Source organism: Budorcas taxicolor, chromosome 2 (genome assembly GCF_023091745.1).
Source record: "Budorcas taxicolor isolate Tak-1 chromosome 2, Takin1.1, whole genome shotgun sequence".
NCBI lineage: Eukaryota > Metazoa > Chordata > Mammalia > Artiodactyla > Bovidae > Budorcas > Budorcas taxicolor.
The window spans coordinates 155,208,205-155,229,176 of record NC_068911.1 but is presented as its reverse complement, the minus strand read 5'-3'; the positions used below and the strand labels follow the sequence as shown (position 1 = coordinate 155,229,176).

At 45.2% G+C, this 20,972-nt stretch overlaps 2 protein-coding genes across 2 annotated transcripts in view; one reads left to right on the top strand and one right to left on the bottom strand.

Moving 5' to 3' along the window:
• Window positions 1–20,972, bottom strand: part of SGPP2 (sphingosine-1-phosphate phosphatase 2) — a 155,265-nt gene that overhangs the window by 103,667 nt on the left and 30,626 nt on the right. The gene's annotated exons all lie outside the window — the stretch shown is intronic.
• Window positions 5,864–7,245, top strand: LOC128067847 (alcohol dehydrogenase class-3-like). The gene is given in 2 exon segments (XM_052660947.1): window positions 5,864–6,646; window positions 6,649–7,245. Coding segments are annotated over 2 exon segments (1,122 nt in total). The 5' UTR covers window positions 5,864–5,898; the 3' UTR covers window positions 7,023–7,245.

Here is a 20,972-nt window from a genome sequence, read left to right as displayed (position 1 = left end):
CGTCCGTATGTTCTCTGCTAAGATAGAGGCAGCACTTTTTTTACTTTTTGAGGAAAAGATTAAAACTAAGAAGAGAGGGGTTGGGAAGGAGAGGGTAAGATGAGAGAGTACCATGGAAGGACATACAATACTAGATGTAAAATTAGATAGTGGGAATTTGCTGTATGATGAGGGGCGCTCAGACTAGTGCTCTGTGACCACCTAGAGGGGTGGTGGGATGGGGTGGAAGGTGGGAGGGAAGTTCAAGAGGACAGGCACATACCTATACCTATGGCTGATTCATGTTGATACATGGCAAAAAATAATATTGTAAGTCAACTATCTTCCAATTAAAAATAAATAAATCTTAAAAAAAAAAGAGAGAGAGAGAGAGAGAGGACTTCTCTGGTGGCTCAGTGGTAAAGAATCTGCCTGCCAATTCAGGGGACACCAGTTCAATCCCTGATCCAGGAAGATCCCATATGGTGCGGAGCAATTAAGTCCATGTGCCACAACTACTGAAGCCTCTGTGTCCTCCAGCCCGTGCTCCACAACAAGAGAAGCCACTGCAATGAGAAGGCCACACACAGCAACTAGACAAACTGGCCCCCACAACTACAGAAAAGGCCATGCAGCAACAAAGAACCAGCACAGCCAAAAATAAATTTAAAAAAAAATTTTTTTAAATGAGAGTGTTCCATTAAAATCAATGCTTTTTGGAATTCTAAACTGCTTTTTTAACCCAACTTGGGAAAGCCTCTGTCAGTTCTAGTTACATCTGCTGTACATTCACCCTACACATGGATTCTTCTCATCAGCTCCCGGGGGCTGTCATCTTGGCATCATTTTCCAAGGTGGGAACCACTTCACGTGCTTGCAGTTTGGGGAGGAAAGGGACATCAGCCTAGTCTCCAATCTAACAGTCATTTATGGAGACTGGGGCCTCCGGAGAAATGCCTTCCATGGTGGGAGTAGTGTCCTGAAAGGTAGGCAATTCGGGACTAAAACTCTAGCCTTGCCCACGTTCTGCACGTGCATCCTCAGTTGTGCCCGACTCTCTGCGACCCCATGGACTGTAGCCCACCAGACTCCTCTGTCCCTGGGATTCTCCAGGCAAGAATACTCTTGTGGGTTGCCATTTCCTTCTCCAGGGGATCTTCCCAACCCAGGAATTGAACCCTCATCTCCTGTGGCTCCTAGCATTGGCAGGCGGATTCTTTACTACTGAGCCATATGGTAAGAATTTCTAATCTAGAGCCTAGAGATGAGGAACGGCAAATCTAAGGAACTTGACTCCTCTTCATTAGAGCCTACACTTTGCCAGGTTTGGGTCCTGCTCCCTGTCTGTGAAAGACTAGCTTTGGTGGACACGTCAGGACACACTGCAGAGATGGAGCATTTGTAAATAAACACTCCAAGTTATTATAAAACAGCAACTAGCATGTTAACACGCCAAGTACAAACCAAGCAATGCCCCCCTTTTTGTTTTAATTGAAAGTGGCAAATCTTTTGTAGAGAGAGGCCACATCTACACAGATCATGTATTCATCGCTTAGACTTTGTGCTCAGTCACTTCAGTCGTGTCCAGCTCTTTGTGACCCCATGGGCTGAACCTTCGCCTCCTGCATCTCTTGCACTACAAGCAGATTCTTTACACTTTAGGGATGGAAGATTGACAACAAGCGAGATTATTTCATTTAGCAATGAGCACTATGATGAAATGAAAGCAGGATCAGGTGATACCAAATGATTTGTGTGTGTTGGGGGATGCTCTCCAAGGAGGAGACTTTTGAGCTGAGCCCTGCATCAGGAGATGAGCTGGTTCCTTTGGGGTCCAGGGTTAGAGAGACCACTTAGCAAAAGTCCCCAAAGGAGGAACCAAGCCTGTGTACCGGGATGTGGCAGGTAAAAGAGAGAGGAGATGAAATTAAGAGCAGAAGCTAGATCAAGCCAAGGTTTGGCATCTCAGCTGAGAATAACAGCAAGTCCCTGAAAGGTTCCAAATAAGAATTTCATTATTTGAACTCTGGCAAAACTAAAACAAGCTTTGGCTCTGAAGCCAAGGGAAAAAGCCAGGCTTTAATTCTTTTGTTTTTAATTTCTTAAACTTAGTGGAGAAATATTAACTAGCAGTGCTAAACTTAAAAGCCTCTGGGGGTTTTAAGAAAAAAGAAGAAAAAAAAAAAGCCTCTGAGGGTGGAGTCCCATTGTTGAAGTAGACGTCAATTTGCTTGAATTTCTGTCTCTTTCCTAATATGCTTCCATCACTTTTAATTACTCTCTTTTTTTTTTTTTTTCAGTTCAGGAAATCAAGACTTTGCAACCTAAAAAGAAAATTAAATGATGATCACTCAGGAAGCCTAAGGAAGATTGACAGTGTCCCTTGAAGGGGAAAACAGAAGGGACAAGAAAGCATGAGGGTGTCCTCTTTCATCTTGCAGTTCAGATAGAATTACGAGTTGGGTGATCTGAGATGTCATCTTTGTGCTTGGGTGATTAATATTTCACGATGGCGAGACTGAAAGTCAATAAAATGGAAGGACAACTTCTTCGAATAAAAGAGCTTAAAAGGGAACGGCATGCTAATCACTTTCATCTGCTTCGTTGGCATTTGCTGGGATCACTCAGTCTGTGTTCCAGAACAAGAGGGAGGCTCAAGAGAACTGAACTGAATGTGGCTTTTATTTACAGTGACGTTTTCGTTGTAGCCTTTTCCACAATTTGAGCTTTGCTTTCCTCTGGACCATCCATCAGATTTCAGCTCCTCCTCTGAATGTTTGATAATGTCTTTCTCTTTTCCCCAGAGACCAGCTCTCATATCGGGCACCATCAGAAAGGGCGAAAGGGACAAGGATTATTAAATTCTGTGAACCAGGGTGACAACAATGCTCGACCTGAACCTAGAACTGGATCTCACAACTCGACAAAATGCAGCCTCATCATCGCTGTTAGAATTGCGCCTGAAACATGGAGTATCTGCCGAGGAACCAAATGGAGGATTGAAAGAGAGAGAGAAGAGAGAATGAGAGGGGAGGACAGCACTTGGCAGAGACCAGAGACAGGGCCTCTGTGAGAAGTCCCTCCACAGTCAGTAAGAGCAACCAGAGTTGACACAAAGAATAGAAATCACTGCTCTCATTTTCAGAGCGGGTGGGAGAACCAGCTGCCTTTTAAATTCTCAGAATGTCTTAAGAACAACTATTTTGCAAAACAGTTTGGATCTGCTAAAACCTGAACCACACTGTGCCAAACATTCTTCCATTTAATTGTTAAGCCCTTGTGCGTTCAAGGAGATTTCTGATGCAGATGTTTCTGATTCATTTATATTAACTTATCAAAAGGACATTTGGACGAACTATAGGATGTTCAAGAGTCTTATAAGCCTGGGTTCGTTAGTTTTAATGCAGGAATTCTACCCCCTACCCGGATGCATATAGTCAGAATTCAGAACTTGGAAGGACTGACTCAGTTCTGCTCTAACCTGGCAGCATGAACTCACCCACTCCTAATTCCCTTCAAGAAACATTTGCTAAAGATTTATAAAGGCACCACCAAAATATGGGTAAAGGGGGTCAAAGATATAAACTTCCATTTATAAAATAAATAAGTCATGGGGAATTAATGTTCAGTCATGGTGACTACAGTCAATAAGACCATAATTGCATATTTGAAAGTCTGCTGAGAGTAAATCATAAAGGTTTACACCACAAGGAAAAAAATTCTGTATCTATGTGTGGTGATGGACACTAACTAGTCTTACTAGTTAGATGATCATTTCGTAATATATACAAGTATTAAATCACTGTTGTACACCTGAAATTAATGTGTTATCTGTCAATTATACCTCAATTAAAAAAATTTTTCCTTTTAAAAAGGCATCACCAAAATGTAAGAAACTATTCAGATACATCTTAAGTTTTCTCCTTGGTGATCTTTTATGTATGGAGATTTAAAAACAAGGATTCCCTGGTGGCCCAGTGGTTAAGAACTTGCCTACCAGTGCGGGGGACACAGGTTCGATCCCTGATTCGGGATTATCCACATGCCGTGGAGCAACTAGGCTTGTGCGTCACAACTACTGAGTTTCTGCTCTAGAGCCCAGGAGATGCGACTACTGAAGCCCGCGGGCCCTAAAGCCAGTGCTCCACAACGAGAGCAGCCACTGCAGGGAGCTTTTCTTTCTTGATCCCTGCCTGCCCCTCTCTGGGGCACTGTCCTTACATGGTGATGGGTATCACAGGTAAAGCAGGGATGGGGCATTCTGCTGAGAGGGTCTCACTCTCTGCACGCTTCTAAGGCCTTGTCTACACCAAAAGTTCTTGGGAGGTTCCATCAACTTCCGTCACATTTTCAAACCACAGTTCCCTCTGGAAGCCTATCTCTGAGCAAATTTAAAGCCACTGGTCACAAAAATAAACTTAGGAAAAGCTTTGAAATTGTGCATACATACATAAAAGAACATTAAGAAGAAAGCCATGCTGGGTGAGAACAATGGTCCTCCCCACCCAGCCTGTTTCTGGGCACACTGATTTCCTTATGTCCTGTGATGGTTGTTTTTTATTTTGTTTTCACTTTTAATTTTTTGAATTAACATTTGGGCTTTTTATATCATTTGTTTTTTTCCTGATTATCTGATGATCACTTGTTATTCTTCTGATGAACACATTTCACTCTAGAACATGAGGGATTTCAAAAACTGTACAAAATAAAAATTACCCAGTATCCTAACCCTCAGATTCAGCCCTTATGAATATTTCCATTGGTCTTTCTCCTCTCTGGTGTCCAAGCATGTGGCCTGTGTTTATAAAAATTGAGATTCTACTGAATCTTAAAATTTTAAGTATTATTTATTGTATTGTAAGCATTTCCCTATATTATTTTAGATCATGATTTTGGTAAGGTTTAACCATTTAAGTTTTTTTTGTCCCACCTTTACTGTGACCCCCCTCCCCCTTCTTACACACCCATTCTCATAGCAACTCCCAGGACAGACCAAGACTACAAACACATCCGCAGGTTGGATGACCAAGAATCTTATCTCCCAAGAACCCCTTTACTGGAGTTCCCCATCCACTTCTGTTAGAGCCCCCAGAGGTACTGTTCCACGGATGCTGTCGCACCTTGCTCATTCCTCAGTGTTGCCAATGATAACCGTGCAATAACCGTGCACAGCAACATTCTGAGACCACCTGTCTGCATTTTTTGGTCTTACTGTGGCTTGCTTGTTTTGTTTTCTGGTGACTTCAAGTCTCTGCCAGATTTTGCAGAAGCATCAGGGATACAGTTTAAGGTGGCAACTTCACTTTCACTGTTCACTTTCATGCATTGGAGAAGGAAACGGCAACCCACTCCAGTGTTCTTGCCTGGAAAATCCCAGGGACGGCAGAGGCTGGTGGGCTGCCGTCTATGGGGTCGCAGAGTAGTACACGACTGAAGCGACTTAGCAGCAGCAGCAGCAGCAACGGCCACAGTTATAAGGGCTTCCCTCGTAGTTCAGTTGGTTAGAATTACCAGCCTTGGGCAACTCTGGGGAAGTTTGAATTTTTCAACGGTGCAGTAGATATAATACCAGCTCCCTTCCAGAGGCCTTTAGAAGATAAAAAGAAGTTACTTATGTAAACCACACTACACCACACCAGACACAGTGTGAGCTCCAGAGATGGTAGCTGTATTTACACAGTTTTAGAGCCTGGTGGGCTGCCGTCTATGGGGTCGCACAGAGTCGGACACGACTGAAGTGACTTAGCAGCTTAGTAGTAAGGTGTTTCCCAGGTGGCTCAGTGGGTAAAAAAATCTGCCCACAATCCGGGAGACCCAAGTTCAATCCCTGAGTCAGGAAGATCCCATGGAGAAAGGAATAGCAGGACCCTGCACGGCTGTTCTCAGTTATCTGCTTCACGCTCACTGCGGTCTGAGGAAATGGCGAACCAGGTTATCAAGTGCAAGGCTGCAGTTGCCTGGGAGGCTGGGAAGCCTCTTTCTATAGAGGAGGTAGAGGTGGCACCCCCAAAGGCTCATGAAGTTCGAATTAAGATTATTGCCACTGCAGTTTGCCACACTGACGCCTATACACTGAGTGGGGCTGATCCTGAAGGGAATTATCCAGTGATCCTGGGACATGAAGGTGCTGGAATTGTGGAGAGTGTTGGTGAAGGAGTTACTAAGCTGCAGGCAGGTGATACTGTCATCCCACTTTACATCCCCCAGTGTGGAGAATGCAAATTTTGTCTGAATCCTAAAACAAACCTTTGCCAGAAGATAAGAGTCACTCAAGGAAAAGGATTAATGCCAGATGGCACTAGCAGATTTACTTGTAAAGGAAAGACAATTTTACATTACATGGGAACCAGCACATTTTCTGAATACACGGTTGTGGCTGATATTTCTGTTGCTAAAATTGATCCTTTAGCACCTTTGGATAAAGTTTGCCTTCTGGGTTGTGGCATTTCAACTGGCTATGGTGCTGCTTTGAATGCTGCCAAGGTGGAGCCTGGCTCTACTTGTGCTGTCTTTGGCCTGGGAGGAGTTGGACTGGCAGTTATCATGGGCTGTAAGGTGGCTGGCGCAACCCGGATCATTGGTGTGGACATCAATAAGGATAAATTCGCAACAGCCAAGGAGTTTGGGGCCTCTGAGTGTATTAACCCCCAGGACTTCAGTAAACCGATCCAGAAGTGCTCATTGAGATGACGGATGGGGGAGTCGACTATTCCTTTGAGCGTATTGGTAATGTGAAAATCATGAGAGCAGCGCTGGAGGCCTGCCACAAAGGCTGGGGCACCAGCGTGGTAGTGGGCGTAGCTGCCTCTGGTGAAGAAATCGCCACTCGTCCATTCCAGCTAGTCACGGGCCGCACGTGGAAAGGCACTGCCTTTGGAGGATGGAAGAGTGTAGAAAGTGTCCCAAAGTTGGTGTCTGAATATATGTCCAAAAAGATAAAAGTTGATGAGTTTGTGACTCACAGTCTGCCTTTTGACCAAATTAATGAAGCCTTTGATCTGATGCATGCCGGAAAGAGCATCCGAACTGTTGTAAAGTTTTAAGTTCAAAAGAGGAGAATTCTTCCATCCTTGTAACTAAGTCTTGGGGTCTGATTGGAGCAGCCACAAAAGCAGAAAGGAGCTCTTTCAAGTTCACAGCTTGTTAGATCTTCACTAACCTACTCTAAGCAATAATGTTTTGTATGTAAATTGATACAGGTCTAATCAAGGATAAGGCTAATACTGTCATAAATCTGTTTTCTGGTCTCTTCTTCACATAAATAATTGCTAGCTCATTAAAGAATATTCCTAACATAAAAAAAAAAAAAGGAATAGCAACCCACTCCCGTATTCTTGCCTGAAGAATCCCATGGACAGAGGAGCCTAGCGGGCTACAGTCTATGGGGTCACAAAGAGTCCGTCACAACTGAGCTACTAACAGACACACACACACACACACATATAAATACTAAGGATAGTGTCAGAAGTGTCTGGTTATAGGAGAAAGCACAGAGGAGGGAAAGTAGATGAGATTTAAAAAACAAAGATATTATAGAGGAGGAGGAGGAAAGGGAGCTGTCCTGGCAGGAGGTTGGAACTGCTACAGAAAGAGAAAGGGAACAGGGACATTCCAGCTGAAGGGAATGGCCTGAGGGAGAGGTATGGATGCAGCAAGGCACAGTGCTCCTGGAACAGAACCTGGTCCACATGCCTGGAGTGTAAGGCGTTTATAGCAGGGATCGTAGGCAGCAAGGCTGGAAGGGGTAACTAGAACCAGAGAACAGAGTCCTGAAGGCGGTAACAAGGAGGATGGGTTTATCATGTGGGTAATGGGGGACCTTGGATGAGGGGTATCTCCTCACCTCCACCCCTCCTGACCTTGAACGTGGAATAGCTCCTCTAGGCCCTCCTGTGCCCGCGCAGCCACTGCTCCTTGGACGTGGGGTTGCTTCTCCCGGCCACCGCCCCTGGCCTCAGGCATGGGGTAGCTCAAGGAGATCCAACCAGTCCATTCTGAAGGAGATCAGCCCTGGGATTTCTTTGGAAGGAATGATGCTAAAGCTGAAGCTCCAGTACTTTGGCCACCTCATGTGAAGAGTTGACTCATTGGAAAAGACTCTGATGCTGGGAGGGATTGGGGGCAGAAGGAGAAGGGGACAACCGAGGATGAGATGGCTGGATGGCATCACGGACTCGATGGATGTGAGTCTGAGTGAACTCCAGGAGTTGGTGATGAACGGGGGGCCTGGCGTGCTGAGATTCATGGGGTCGCAAAGAGTCGGACACGACTGAGCGATTGAACTGAACTGAACTGAATGGGGGACCACTGAGTGTGTTTGAACAGGGAACTGTCATGATCAGAGGTGTGCTCTGCACGGCCTGCTCTGTGCTCACAAAGTTCATCCTTTCTCTGTGATTCCCCCCTCTTTGCAGGCTGACGTGTTTCAGGAGAGGTCAGACACCCTTGCACCACAGCCGGGAAACCACTTCTCAAGCTGTGCTCTTAGAGGATCTCACACACAACCTTCCTCTGCCACCCGCAGCCCGGGGTGAGCCTCCTGGGCTCCGGGTTCCTTATCAGTGCTCCCAGACCTCCGTGGACCATCAGGGAAGATGAAGAAAGCTCGGTTCCTGTTTCTGGCCTTGGCTCTGCCGTGTGGGATCTGAGGATACAGTTATTTAGCAAGAAACCACAGGGACAAAAACAAGTTGATGAAACCCAGAGAAAGTGAGTTCCTCCGTGGAAGGCGGCCAAATGCCACAGGCTGTGCCGAGACCCACCCCAAGGTTCTCAGGCTGCGGGCTCCAGCTCAGTTCTGTCACCGAGGGACACACGCTTCAGAGGCCTCCCCCGCCAGCAGAGACCACGGCTCCTACACCGTAGGACACAGAACTCACTGAAAGTACCACAGTGTGGAAAATGTGCTTCTCATTTCTTTTCCTAGAATACTATTTCCAGAAAGCACTATGTGACCAGAACCAATGACCCTGAGGCAGAGATGGTCAGAGAAACGTGGGTTTGCAGCCCTGATGAGGAAGGGAACCAGACCAAAGTAAACAATGAAGTGTCTCTGCCTGCTTCCACAAGGATGCTGACAAAGCAGTGTGAACACGGGTTGAAAGAAAAGACAGAAAGGAGGCCTGGGGTCCTCACAGGCCTCATTTCAGAACAGTAGACAGAGGTCCATGTATGCAAAGCTCTGCCCACTGCATCACACCACACACACACACACACACACACACACACACACACACACACACACACACTTCCTTCCCCTCCCCCGTATCACTTTCTAAACTGGGATGGAAACCTGCCATCCTAAGCCAGTTGAAATCACAAGTCATTGCCACACTGTCGTAAACGGAGGCTGTTTTTGTGTGTTAGTCGCTCAGTCGTGTTCAACTCTTTGCGACCCCATGGACTTTAGCCTACCAGGCTTCTCTGTCCATGGGATTTTCCCATGGCAAAAATACTGGAGTGGGTTGCCATTTTTTTCTCCAGGGATCGACTTGGGGTCTCCCACACTGCAGGCAGTCTCCTTACCATCTGAGCTACCAGGGAAGCCCAGGAAATGAAAGTTACTCCAGCTAAAATAATGACTTCAGCATCATCCATTATCCTTTGAAATGTGGTCCCCAGACCCAGAGCATGGGCATCATTGGATAGCAGTTCAGAATGTCAAGTCCACCCCAGACCTGAAGAATCCCTGGGAATTTTAACCCGATTCCCCAGGGGATTCACATACACATTGAAGTTGGAGAAGCGCAAATCCACATCTGATGAGAAAAATAAGATTGGATGGAGGTACTAAGGTTTTACAGTGCTCTCTAGGCCTATGGACACATGAAAGGGGAAAACTACTTTAAGACAGAAAGTAGATTGATGGTTGCCCACGGCTGGAGCTGAGGTGGGGAGGAAAGGGGGAAGGGCACTAATGCGGATGAGTTTCTTTCTAGGAGGATGAAAATGCTCTAAAAATGGCTTCTGGTGAAAGTTGTACAACTCTGAATATACTGAAAATCATTTAGATAGGCGCATTGCATGGTATGTGACTTGTATCTCACGAAAACTTAAAAATAGAAATAAAAGCCCTCAAGAGCCTTGGAAACACCAAACTGAAAATTCATGATTCCCACTGCAAAAGAGACCACTTGTAGAACTAGATGTTGAAGGGCACCTCCGGCAAGAGACTGCTCTATTCTCTAGGATGGTGAGATTTAAGGGGCATGTTAGGAAACAGTTTCTTCCAACAGGGCAGCACTGAAATGGTCACTGGCTCTTAAAATATGAAAGCTTCCATGCTGCCCTTAGACCCAGGCCCCAGGGTCCATGTGCTAGACTCTGTGATGTGGATGCCCCACTCTGATCCTCCTCCAGCTGTGTCCTTCTTCCCTGAGCAAGGGAAGATGCTCAGGCTGCTAGATCCTTCTGCAGACACCTGGTGGCCCAGCATTCCCTGCCCAAATGCCAGAGCTTGCAGGCAGGGCCTCTGCAGGTCTCTCCCCCAGGGTCGTCCTTCCTAGGGTAAATGAGACCGCTGGTGTGCGTGCATGCTCAGTCATTTCAGTTGGGCCCGACTCTTTGCGACCCCATGGACTGTAGCCCGCCAGGCTCCTCTGTCCAAGGGATTCTCCAGGCAAGAATATAGGAGTGGGTTGCCATGCCCTCCTCCAGGGGATCTTTCCAACCCAGGGATGGGACTCGAGTCTCCCACGTCTCCTGCACTACAGGTGGATTCTGTTACCTATTGAGCCAGCGAGGAACCCCGAGCACTGGTGTGCACTCTCCCAGACCCAAGGGCTGGCTAGTGTGAGGAAGGAGACTGGGCACACAGGAATCCATCGTACAGCCCCAGGCAGTGACAGGCTGGCTCCCTGACGCCACAGCAGGCCAGCGAGGAACTCTGGGGTCTGAGAATTTTAACTACGAACCTAGCTTTCCAAGTCACATGTAGATCGATATATCAAGGTAGAAGGACAAAATCTATCAAATGTAATGCTTTGTGGGTGTCCCTGATGGCTCAGTGGTAAAGAATCTTCTAGCCAATGCAGGAGACACGTGTTCAATCCCTGATCTGGGAAGATTCTACAAGCCACGGAGCAACTAAGACTGGTGCCACAACTACTGAGAATGTGCTCTAGAGCCCAGGAGTTGCAACTACTGAGCCCAAGTGCGGCAGCTACTGAAGCCCACTCACCCCCGAGCCCATGCTCTGCAACAAGAGGAGCCACCACCACAAGAAGGCCACACACTGCAGAGCGCAGCCCCTGCTTGACACGCTAGAGAGAAGCCCGAACACAGCAGCAGAGCCCCACTGCAGCCTAACATTGAATTGAAAGTACAAAAAAACATAACGCTTCTTTAGCTTGATAAATATCCTGAAAAACGACTTTGACCTATGGAAACTTTTTCTCCATTTGTGCACTTGTCCTAAAACCGAACCATTTTAGAGGCCAATTATATTTTTCTTCTAAGTTTGTCAAGCAGTCAGTGAATATTTGTGGTTTTCTCCTGAGCATGTCATATTTTATAGGTAAATATTAATTATTCATTAAAGGCCAGCCCATCTTTTCATAGCTTCATACATAATTAATGCTAAGGATCTTTTTTTGCTCTAAAAGTATAAGAAGTTTTAGGTTAAGAAGCATCTTCACTGTGCTTGCCTTCATGTATGCCTCATTTACAAAACATGATAATTGAAAAAAAGAGAAAAACAGGAAATAAAGAACAATGGAAAAAAAAACCCCACTGAATATTTTACAACATTCATGAAGCTTAAAGATCCTCTCGGGCTACTGTCCTTCCCCTGTTGCTGTCGTTCAATCGCTTAGTTACGTCTGATTCTCTAACCCCGTGGACTGCAGCACGCCAGGCTTCTCTCTCCTTCACCATCTCCCGGAGCTTGCTCAATCCCATGTCCACTGAGTCGATGATGCCTTCCAACCATCTCATTCTCTGTTCTCCTCATGTCCTCAGGCTTTCCCAATGGAAAAGCAAATTCTCAAGAAAAAAAAAACACAAGATGCTGGAGACTTTTTCTTTTTAATAACAGAAACCGCTTAAACAGACCTTTAGGGAGAGGAGGAATTTAATGAGCTGAACAGTAAGAGCTTAAGGAATCGTTCGTGGCTCTTTGATTCTTCTCAACTAATAGTTTGGTGACAGATAATTAGAAGGGGCGATTTTGCTCTTGTGTCACATGGGACTCCAGTGTGAGCAGGAGAAGCAGCCATACTCATCAGGCCCTCTCAAAATATTGGAATTATTTTTATTCTGTGTGAGCTGTGAAGCTGGGGCCAAGCTCGTGAGTTTACTTTGCCCTCCTGTGAGCGCACAGATGTCACCCACGCCTGGTGCCAACCCAGTAGACTCCCGCTCAGATGTATTTCCAGAACGGCTCCCCAACCTATGTGTGGAACCCCATCTGGATTCCCTGTGGGAATGCAGCAATTTTTCCTTTGTAGTGAAGATTAGGTTTAAATACAACAATTTTTATAGCACATGCTTCAAACTTTCCGACATTTTGGAAGCTGGGGTGGTAGGGGGGATGGGGAGAAATGATCTCAGATAAGACTGTAAATTTGTAAGTTGCCCTGCAGTTGTGCTGGCCAATATGGTAGCCATATGTGGCTATTTAAGTGTAAATGTAATTAGATAAAAATTCCAGTTATTTAGTTGTACTAGTTGCATTTCAAGGGCTCAGCAGCCACATGTGAGTAATGGCTACCCATGTGGACAAGCACAGATACAGAACCTTCCCATCTTCATAGAAAGTTCTATTGGAAGTGCTGAATTAAGAGAGTTTCTTTGTTTTCCTTGTAGTCCCACCAAGCCTCCCTATACTCACGCTGTTCTTGGGACTATGATTTCCTATATAGCCATGTGTTTGCAACTTGAATCACCTTATCCTTAAATTCAAAAAGCAGATAGTAACTGATGTACAATCTACACAGCTTCATGGCTTTGTGAATAAACAAAACAACATTTTAAAAAGGTGAAATAAAAGCCTAATTGATCAAATATCAAGCAATAATTTCATAAATCCACCTGTCAAGTATGACAGAACAGCCAAAATGACTTTATTCAAATATCAATCAAAGAGAATCGATTCACAACTCAAAACAAGCAGACTGAACAACCTCTATCCCCAGTGGCTTCTCACTGCACTCAGAATAAAGTCCAAATGTCTGACCATGGTCAAGGACCTGAGATCTGACCACTGCTCTTTTTTCCTGCGTCTCTGTCCACCTCGGTTCATAGGCCAGCCACCCTGGCCTTCGTTCACTACTTGTTCCTTCAGCATGATGAGCAGTTCCCACCTTCTTTATTGAGCAGGTCTCTGCGTGGCTGGCTCCTTCTCATCTTTGAGATGCCAGCCCCTCAGGGTTTCCCCTGCGAGATGCCTTCACTGGCGACTTTTTCCTCAGCTGCATTGTGCGACTCTGATATCTTCTTTCTAATTTGTACCCCACTTGAGTGCTTTTTACTCTTGGACTTGTTTCCTTGTCTACGCTGGACTTCAAGCTCCTGGAAAGCAGGAAGCTTGACCTCTGACTTCCTGTGGAAACCCTAACATCCAGCACAGTGGCCATGTTCTGCCCACCACATAGCAAGCACACAATAAACACTTGTTGAACAAACAGACACAGAAACGAAGAGTGAGCCAAAGGCTCTGGATGGACGGGGCCTTAGAACCGTGCAGAAGTCCATCATGACCACCCGGGGAGGTATGCAAATACACACATTTGGACTCCACTCTAACAATCTGACTTACTAGGTCTGGAGGGAGGCTCAGTTGGTCTGTTTTTCACAAGTTTCACTGCTTAGTCTGATCACTTCACTTTCAGAGGAGGCAACTCAGGCTCAAACTTGCCTGAGTTTCTAGCTAGTCAAACAAAAACTCTCATTGTGAAAATCAAATATCATATATCAAGCCATATATGTGGAAAATAGGAAAATGTTATAGATGAACCTATTTGCAAAGCAGAAATTGACACACAGACATTGAGAACAAATGTGGCAGGGGGGTGGGATGGATTGGGACTGGGATTGACATTATATACACTACTATGTATAAAATAGGTAACTAATGAGAACATACTATATAGCACAGGGAACTCTACTCAGCGCTCTGTGATGACCTGATTGGGAAGGAAATCTAAAAAAAAGAGGGGATGTATGTACATATACAGCTAATTCCCTTTCTGTACAGCAGAAAGTAACACAACATGGTAAAGTAACTATATTCCAATAAAAAATTTAAAAATAAATGCATGCTACCACAGGGATCAAAGATCCCACATACCGCAACTAAGACCTGGTGCAGCTAGCTAAACAACAATTGAACAAAGAGAATTGCTGTACCCCATCAGGCACTAAACAACCATGCCTAGGCAGTAAGTTCCAAGAGAAAAGCAAGAGAGTTCCATAAAAACATCTACTTCTGCTTTATTGACTATGCCAAAGCCTTTGAGTATATGGATCACAACAGTTCAGTTCAGTTCAGTCGCTCACTCGTGTCCGACTCTTTGCGACCCCATGAATCGCAGCATGCCAGGCCTCCCTGTCCATCACCAACTCCCAGAGTTCACTCAGACTCACGTCCATTGAGTCCGTGATGCCATCCAGCCATCTCATCCTCAGTCGTCCCCTTCTCCTTCTGCCCCCAATCCCTCCCAGCATCAGAGTCTTTTCCAATGAGTCAACTCTTCGCATGAGGTGGCCAAAGTACTGGAGCTTCACAACAAACTGCGGAAAATTCTTAAAGAGATGGGAATACCAGACCACCTGACCTGCCTCTTGAGAAATCTGTATGTAGGTCAGGAAGCAACAGGTAGAACTGGACATGGAACAACAGACTGGTTCCAAATTGGGTAAGGAGTATGTCAAGGCTGTATATTGTCACCCTGCTTATTTAACTTATTTGCAGAAAAGATCATGCAAAATGCCAGGCTGGATGAAGCACAAGCTAGAATCAAGATTGCCGGGAGAAATATCAATAACCTCAGATATGCAGATGACACCACCCTTATGGCAGAAAGTGAAGAGGAACTACAAAGCCTCTTGATGAAAGTGAAAGAGGAGAGTGAAAAAGCTGGCTTAAAGCTCAATATTCAAAAACTAAGATCATAACATCCAGTCCCATCACTTCATGGCAAACAGACGGGGAAACAAAGGAAACAGTGAGAGACTTTATTTTTGGGGGCTCCAAAATCACTGCAGATGGTGATTGCAGCCATGAAATTAAAAGATGCTTGCTCCTTAGAAGAAAAGCTATGACCAACCTAATCAGCATATTAAAAAGCAGAGACATTACTTTGCCAACAAAGGTCCGTCTAGTCAAAGCTATGGTTTTTCCAGTAGTCATGTATGGATGTGAGAGTTGGACTGTAAAGAAAGCTGAGCGCCAAAGAATTGATGCTGTTGAACTGGTGTTAGAGAAGACTCTTGAGAGTCCCTTGGACAACAAGGAGATCCAACCAGTCCAAAAGAAATCAGTCCTAAAGGAGATCAGTCCTGATTATTCATTGGAAGGACTGATGCTGAAGCTGAAACCCCAATACTTTGGCTACCTGATGTGAAAAACTGACTCATTGGAAAAGATCCCGATGCTGGGAAAGATTGAAGACGGGAGGAAAAGGGAACGACAGAGGATGAAATGGTTGGATGGCATCACTGACTCGAAGGACATGAGTTTTAGCAAGCTCTGAGAGTTGGTAATGGACAGGGAAGCCTGGCGTGCTGCCGTCCATGGGGTTGCAAAGAGTCAGACACGACTGAGCGACTAAACTGAACTGAGGCAGTAAGATCCCATGCATCCCTGCTCAGTGAACATGAGAACACGTTTTTAAATCAGTGTATATTATCCTGTTACTTTTAGTGCCATTGCAATGTTGTTGTTGTTATTCAATCGCTAATTTGTGTCCAACTATTTTCAATCTCATGAACTGCAGCACACCAGGCTCCTCTGTCCTCCACTATCTCCCAGAATTTGCACAAACTCATGTCCATTGAGTTGGTGATGCTGTATAACCATCTCACCTTCTGCTGCCCCCTTCTCCTTTTGGCTTCAATCTTTACCAGCATCAGGGTCTTTTCCAATGAGCCGGCTCTTTGCATCAGGTGGCCAAAGTATTGGAGCTTTAGTTTCAGCGTAAGTCCTTCCAGTGAGACTTTTGCAATACCATCAGTCTAAAATCTGAGGCACAAAGCTGCTGAAGCAGCAGTCTATGAAAATCAAAGAAGCATTGTATTCTTTCTGTTCTGATAAGAGAAAGAAGAACCCAGGAGGGCTGTGCCCTGGGCTCAGCCCTCAGATGATTGTGAGGTTTTTGAGTCAGCTACAGTCACCGAAGAAGGTTTAGACTCCTTGGACACATCCAAATAAGTTTTTACATACTTATAAGACTAGATAAAGAGGCAGCTGGATAGTGCCATGTGTGGTCACAGCTGTTTTTGAAATAGAATTATGGCTTTCAAAATAATCACCATCAACATAATGAGGAATAGATTATACTTTTGTTAAGCCCCATGAAGAAAATACACAAGTCACTTTATAGGGCATTTCTCTTCCTTCAAAACAGCCCCCAGATGATTGATTTAGTAGGTATTCTGAAAGTTGTTTTGGAATATTGCTTCAGTGAGTTTTATTAAATCTCTGCTTTCAGCACCCCCGCCCCACCCTTAAGTATGGTTTCTACTCATTTGTTACTTTTTACTAAAAGTGAAGAAATTGGGGCAGGGATGGAATTCCAATTAATTATGAGTTCCAATCAATTAATTCCAATTAATCCCAATTAAATGTGAACTGTAATTAATCTTTTTGATGTTATAAAGAAAACATGCCAAAAAAAGGTGCTAATTATAAATCAGTAGAAAGTAAACTTTCCCTGGTGGGTCAGCTGGCAAAAAATCTGCCTGCAATGCAAGAGACCCTGGTCCGATTCCTGGGTTGGGAAGATCCCTTGGAAAAGGGTTAAGCTACCTACTCACTCCAGTATTCTCCCTGGTGGCTCAGATGGTAAAGAATCAGCCCACAATGTGGGAGACCTGGGTTCGATCCCTGGGTTGGGACGATTCCCCTGGAGGGGGGCCTGGCAACCTATTCCAGTATTCTTGACTGGAGGATCCCCATGGACAGTGGAGCCTGTGGGGCTACAGTTCATGGGGTCGCCAAGAATCAAACACAACTGAGCGACTATGCACACAGAGAGTAAACTAAATGGTTAAAAAATTGTGTCACCCTGTTTATCCAGAGAGCTCTCAGAACTGACTGGAGAAATCCTTCCATCAGAGTTGGAGTTCTAGGACACACTGGGAGGCCAGAGAGGTATCAAGGTTGTTCTTCTAATATTGGTCTTTCTCCTCTAACATGACCAACACTTGGCATCCCATACCCTTACTTTCCAGGGGTCAGGCTGAGGGGGGCAGGGAACATGGCATCCGAGGTGGAAGCTCCCCTCTGGTTCCTATGAGGTGGTCTGCCACTCATGTCTCCCCCAACACATCTTGTGTTCAAGAGACTGAAACCATCAGTAAGCAATTTAATTTCTCCCAGAAGCATTATGGATCCTGGCTGAAACAGAACTCTTCCTGCTTTGAGAATATGGCCATCTGTCTACCAGCAACAATTTTCTTATCCTCAGCTATGCCTAGATGATTTCAAACTAATGATATTTGTAGAAAGATGTTCAGTAGCTAAATTGTATCAGACTCTTTGCCACCTCATGGACTGCAGCATGCCAGGCTTCCCTGTCTTTCACCTTCTCCCAGAGTTTGGTCAAACTCATGTCCACTGAGTTGACAAAGGTGGCAGCCTATAATGACATGGAAGATGGGAAGAGAAGAGAAGAGAAGGATGATTGAGAGGATACAGCAGTTTTTGATGCTGCAGGAGAAAACATGATTTACATTTAATATTATTTTTCTTGAGTAGTAAATGATTACTTTAGATTGAAGCAAATTAAATTAACAATATTTGATCATTCTTGATGTATAAATAGCAAGTTCTTATGGTTTAACCCATGAATATAGAGTTTCTGATTTTATCTTAATTTTTAAATTTTTTTGGCAAATTTTTCCTATTCACTCTTAAAGGCTCAGAAACTAATTTTTTAAAAAATATTTATTTATTTACTTGGCTGCACCAGGTCTTAGTTGCAGCACTCAGGATCTTCGCTCTTCACTGAAGCATGTGGGATCCCTAGTTATAGCATGTGAACTCTTATTTGTGGCATGTGGGGTCTAGTTCCCAGACTAGGGATTGAACCCGGGCTCCCTGCATTGGGATTGAGGAGTCTAAGCCACTGGACTACCAGGGAAGTCCCCAGAGGTTCTCATTTTAAAAGAGGAATTCTGCGGCTTCAAGTGCTTGTTTGAACTTGGAGAAAGGCTTAAACTTCTCTTTGCTGACCAGACCAACAGAGCCAAGTTCACAGAAGAGAGTCCTGCACTTTGAATTCTGACCTCCTTAGTTTGGCTTGGCCCATATGTAACTGGCTTTTTAAAAGTTAGTTGTCAGAATCTTTTCCCAGGTGGTGTTAGTGGTAAAGAACCCGCCTGCCAATGCAGGATGTCAGAGATGCCAATTCGATCCCTGGGTCAGGAAGATCCCCTGGAGAAGGAAATGGAAACCCAGTATTCTTGCTGGGAGAATTCCATGGATAGAGGAGCCTGGCAGGCTCTAGTCCATAGGGTCGCACAGACTCGGACATGACTGACGCGACTTAGGATGCATGCATGCCAGAATTGTTAAACTCCCTAGAATTCATACTTCTTTGGGGAATCAAAGTCTGGCAACAGTGTGAGTTCCCACAGACCCTGTGATGAAAATCAGCTGATTCGCCCATGGGTCTGCCTTCTTCAGGGCCAGCCTGTGTCCTCCATGTCCATCCAAGTCTTAAACCTGACCACCTTTGCATCTCACCTGGCCCAGGTGGGCTTTCCAGCCCAAGGCTGTTAATGCTCCTGTGTCCTCACCCAGAATGCCAAAGACCAGTTAACCAGGTGCCCCCTTCCCTTTTCTGCAGCCCAGCCTCCTCCTCCCTCATCCTTCAGACAAAGTTCATTTGGTTCCAAGCACCACAGAGAGAGAGACAAGGCAGAGAGTGCTGGTAGAAGGCAATGTGTGTAGTAATCACACAAACAAACATATGTTTGCAAAATCTCCGCAGACGGGAATTCTCCAACCTCTTTCTCTAATCCAGTCCTAATGTTCAGCAACCTTCACTGTCAGGAAATTCTGGCATGAATAACCCAAATCCTTCACGCATCTTAAACCCATTTCCTCTGACTCTCTGCTCACTGGAGATGGGGAACAGCTGGTTACCGTTCTCTGTACCAAGTTCTTTGTCAACGAGATGACTGGATTCTGGCTCTGGACCACTGTTATAATTAGGAGTCTGACCAGTTTCACATTGTGCAGTCTGCAAAAGCATGTCAAATGGGAAGATACACTTCTGAGGAGGCTGTGCTTTAGAAATGTGCCATTGGGGGAACACGATCCCTAGCCACATCACCAGGCTGCTCACAGTTTACAAACGTGTGAATGTGAGGTTTCGGCGTGGAAAAAAAAAAACATTTTTCTGAGGCTAGCTCTGCAATGTGAACACATCAAAGGAGACAAAGACTCTATAAAAGACACCAAGAGAACCAATACACAGAGTGAGCATTTATTTATTCTGGGCTTTCTGTGCTATTACCTGTATTATCTCAGAGACTCCACATCTAGGCACTAAGGCAGAAATGAGGATTAGGCCTGCTTTCCAGAGGACGACACTTGGCCACACAGTGGCTAACTTGTCAAGTTTATATACCTGTGAGTGACAGAATAAGCACTGAAACCCAAGCCATTGGAGTCTAGAGCCTACAACCCCTCAACCATCTCTCCATCCTGCCCATAAACCCATGCTGGCCCAGACAGCTCAGAGAACGGAACATAGTCCCTGTGTTTAAAACTATTGGCCAGTGACGACCAGGAAGTCATGGCAAAAACCAGGTGGCTGGTCCCTGATATAGAGGACTGGCAAAATTCAAAGGAGCTTGACGCCATCGAGGTTGACTTCTCATATGCAGAGTCCGACAGGAGACGCTTGGTCTCCACTTAAAGGCAGACGTTAAGTGGTTCCCCAGGTCCCAGCTGGCAGACTTCCCCACTATATGCTCTGGGGCTCGACCTGAATCAGAGGCCAGGTTCTGCCAATTACCACCTGGCTGCTCTGGATCCCAGCCTGCCTGCCTCAGTGTCCCCGGCAGAAAAGTGGTGATGATGAAGCTGCTTCCTGGTGATGCTAGAGACACATCTCTCATCACTCTCCATCCCCGGGTTGAGCTGTATGTCTCCTCACTGCACTTATTTCCACCTGACACTATTTGTTTCTCTGGTTGTTATTTTGCCTTCTTCACTAGCCTGTAAGCTCAATAGTGAAGGAGCTTGTCTGTTTTATTCGCCATTGTATCCCAGTGCCTAGTTCAGCACATGGTGAAAGTGAAAGTGACAGGCAGTCAGTCATGTCTGACTCTTTCAACCCCATGGACTGTAGCCTGCCAGGCTCCTCTGTCCATGGGATTTTTCAGGCAGGAATACTGGAGTGGGCTGCCATTTCCTTCTCCAGGCAATCTTCCTGACCCAGAGATTGAACCCGGGTGTTATACACTGCAGGCAGATTCTTTACCATCTGAGCCATCAGAGAAAATCAGCATATGGTAAACTGCTGGTTAATATTTGGAGAATCATGAAATCATTAGGAGGATTAAGTGAAAACACCCATGGAAAATTTAATAAATATTAGTTTTTCTTCTCAGTTTTCTCCTTCAAACTGAATAATCTGTTGTCTTATGTGTCTGATTTATCAGCTTTGGTTCCCTCTATGGCTATGCAATGACTACTCCAATCTTTCCTTGTACAGCTTTGACCTCGATATCAGGGTTCTTTGCTGCCCAGAGAATACCTCCTGAATGGCCCAGTAACTCAATTTTTCAGCATAGCATCTAAGACATCATGAATTGCTTAC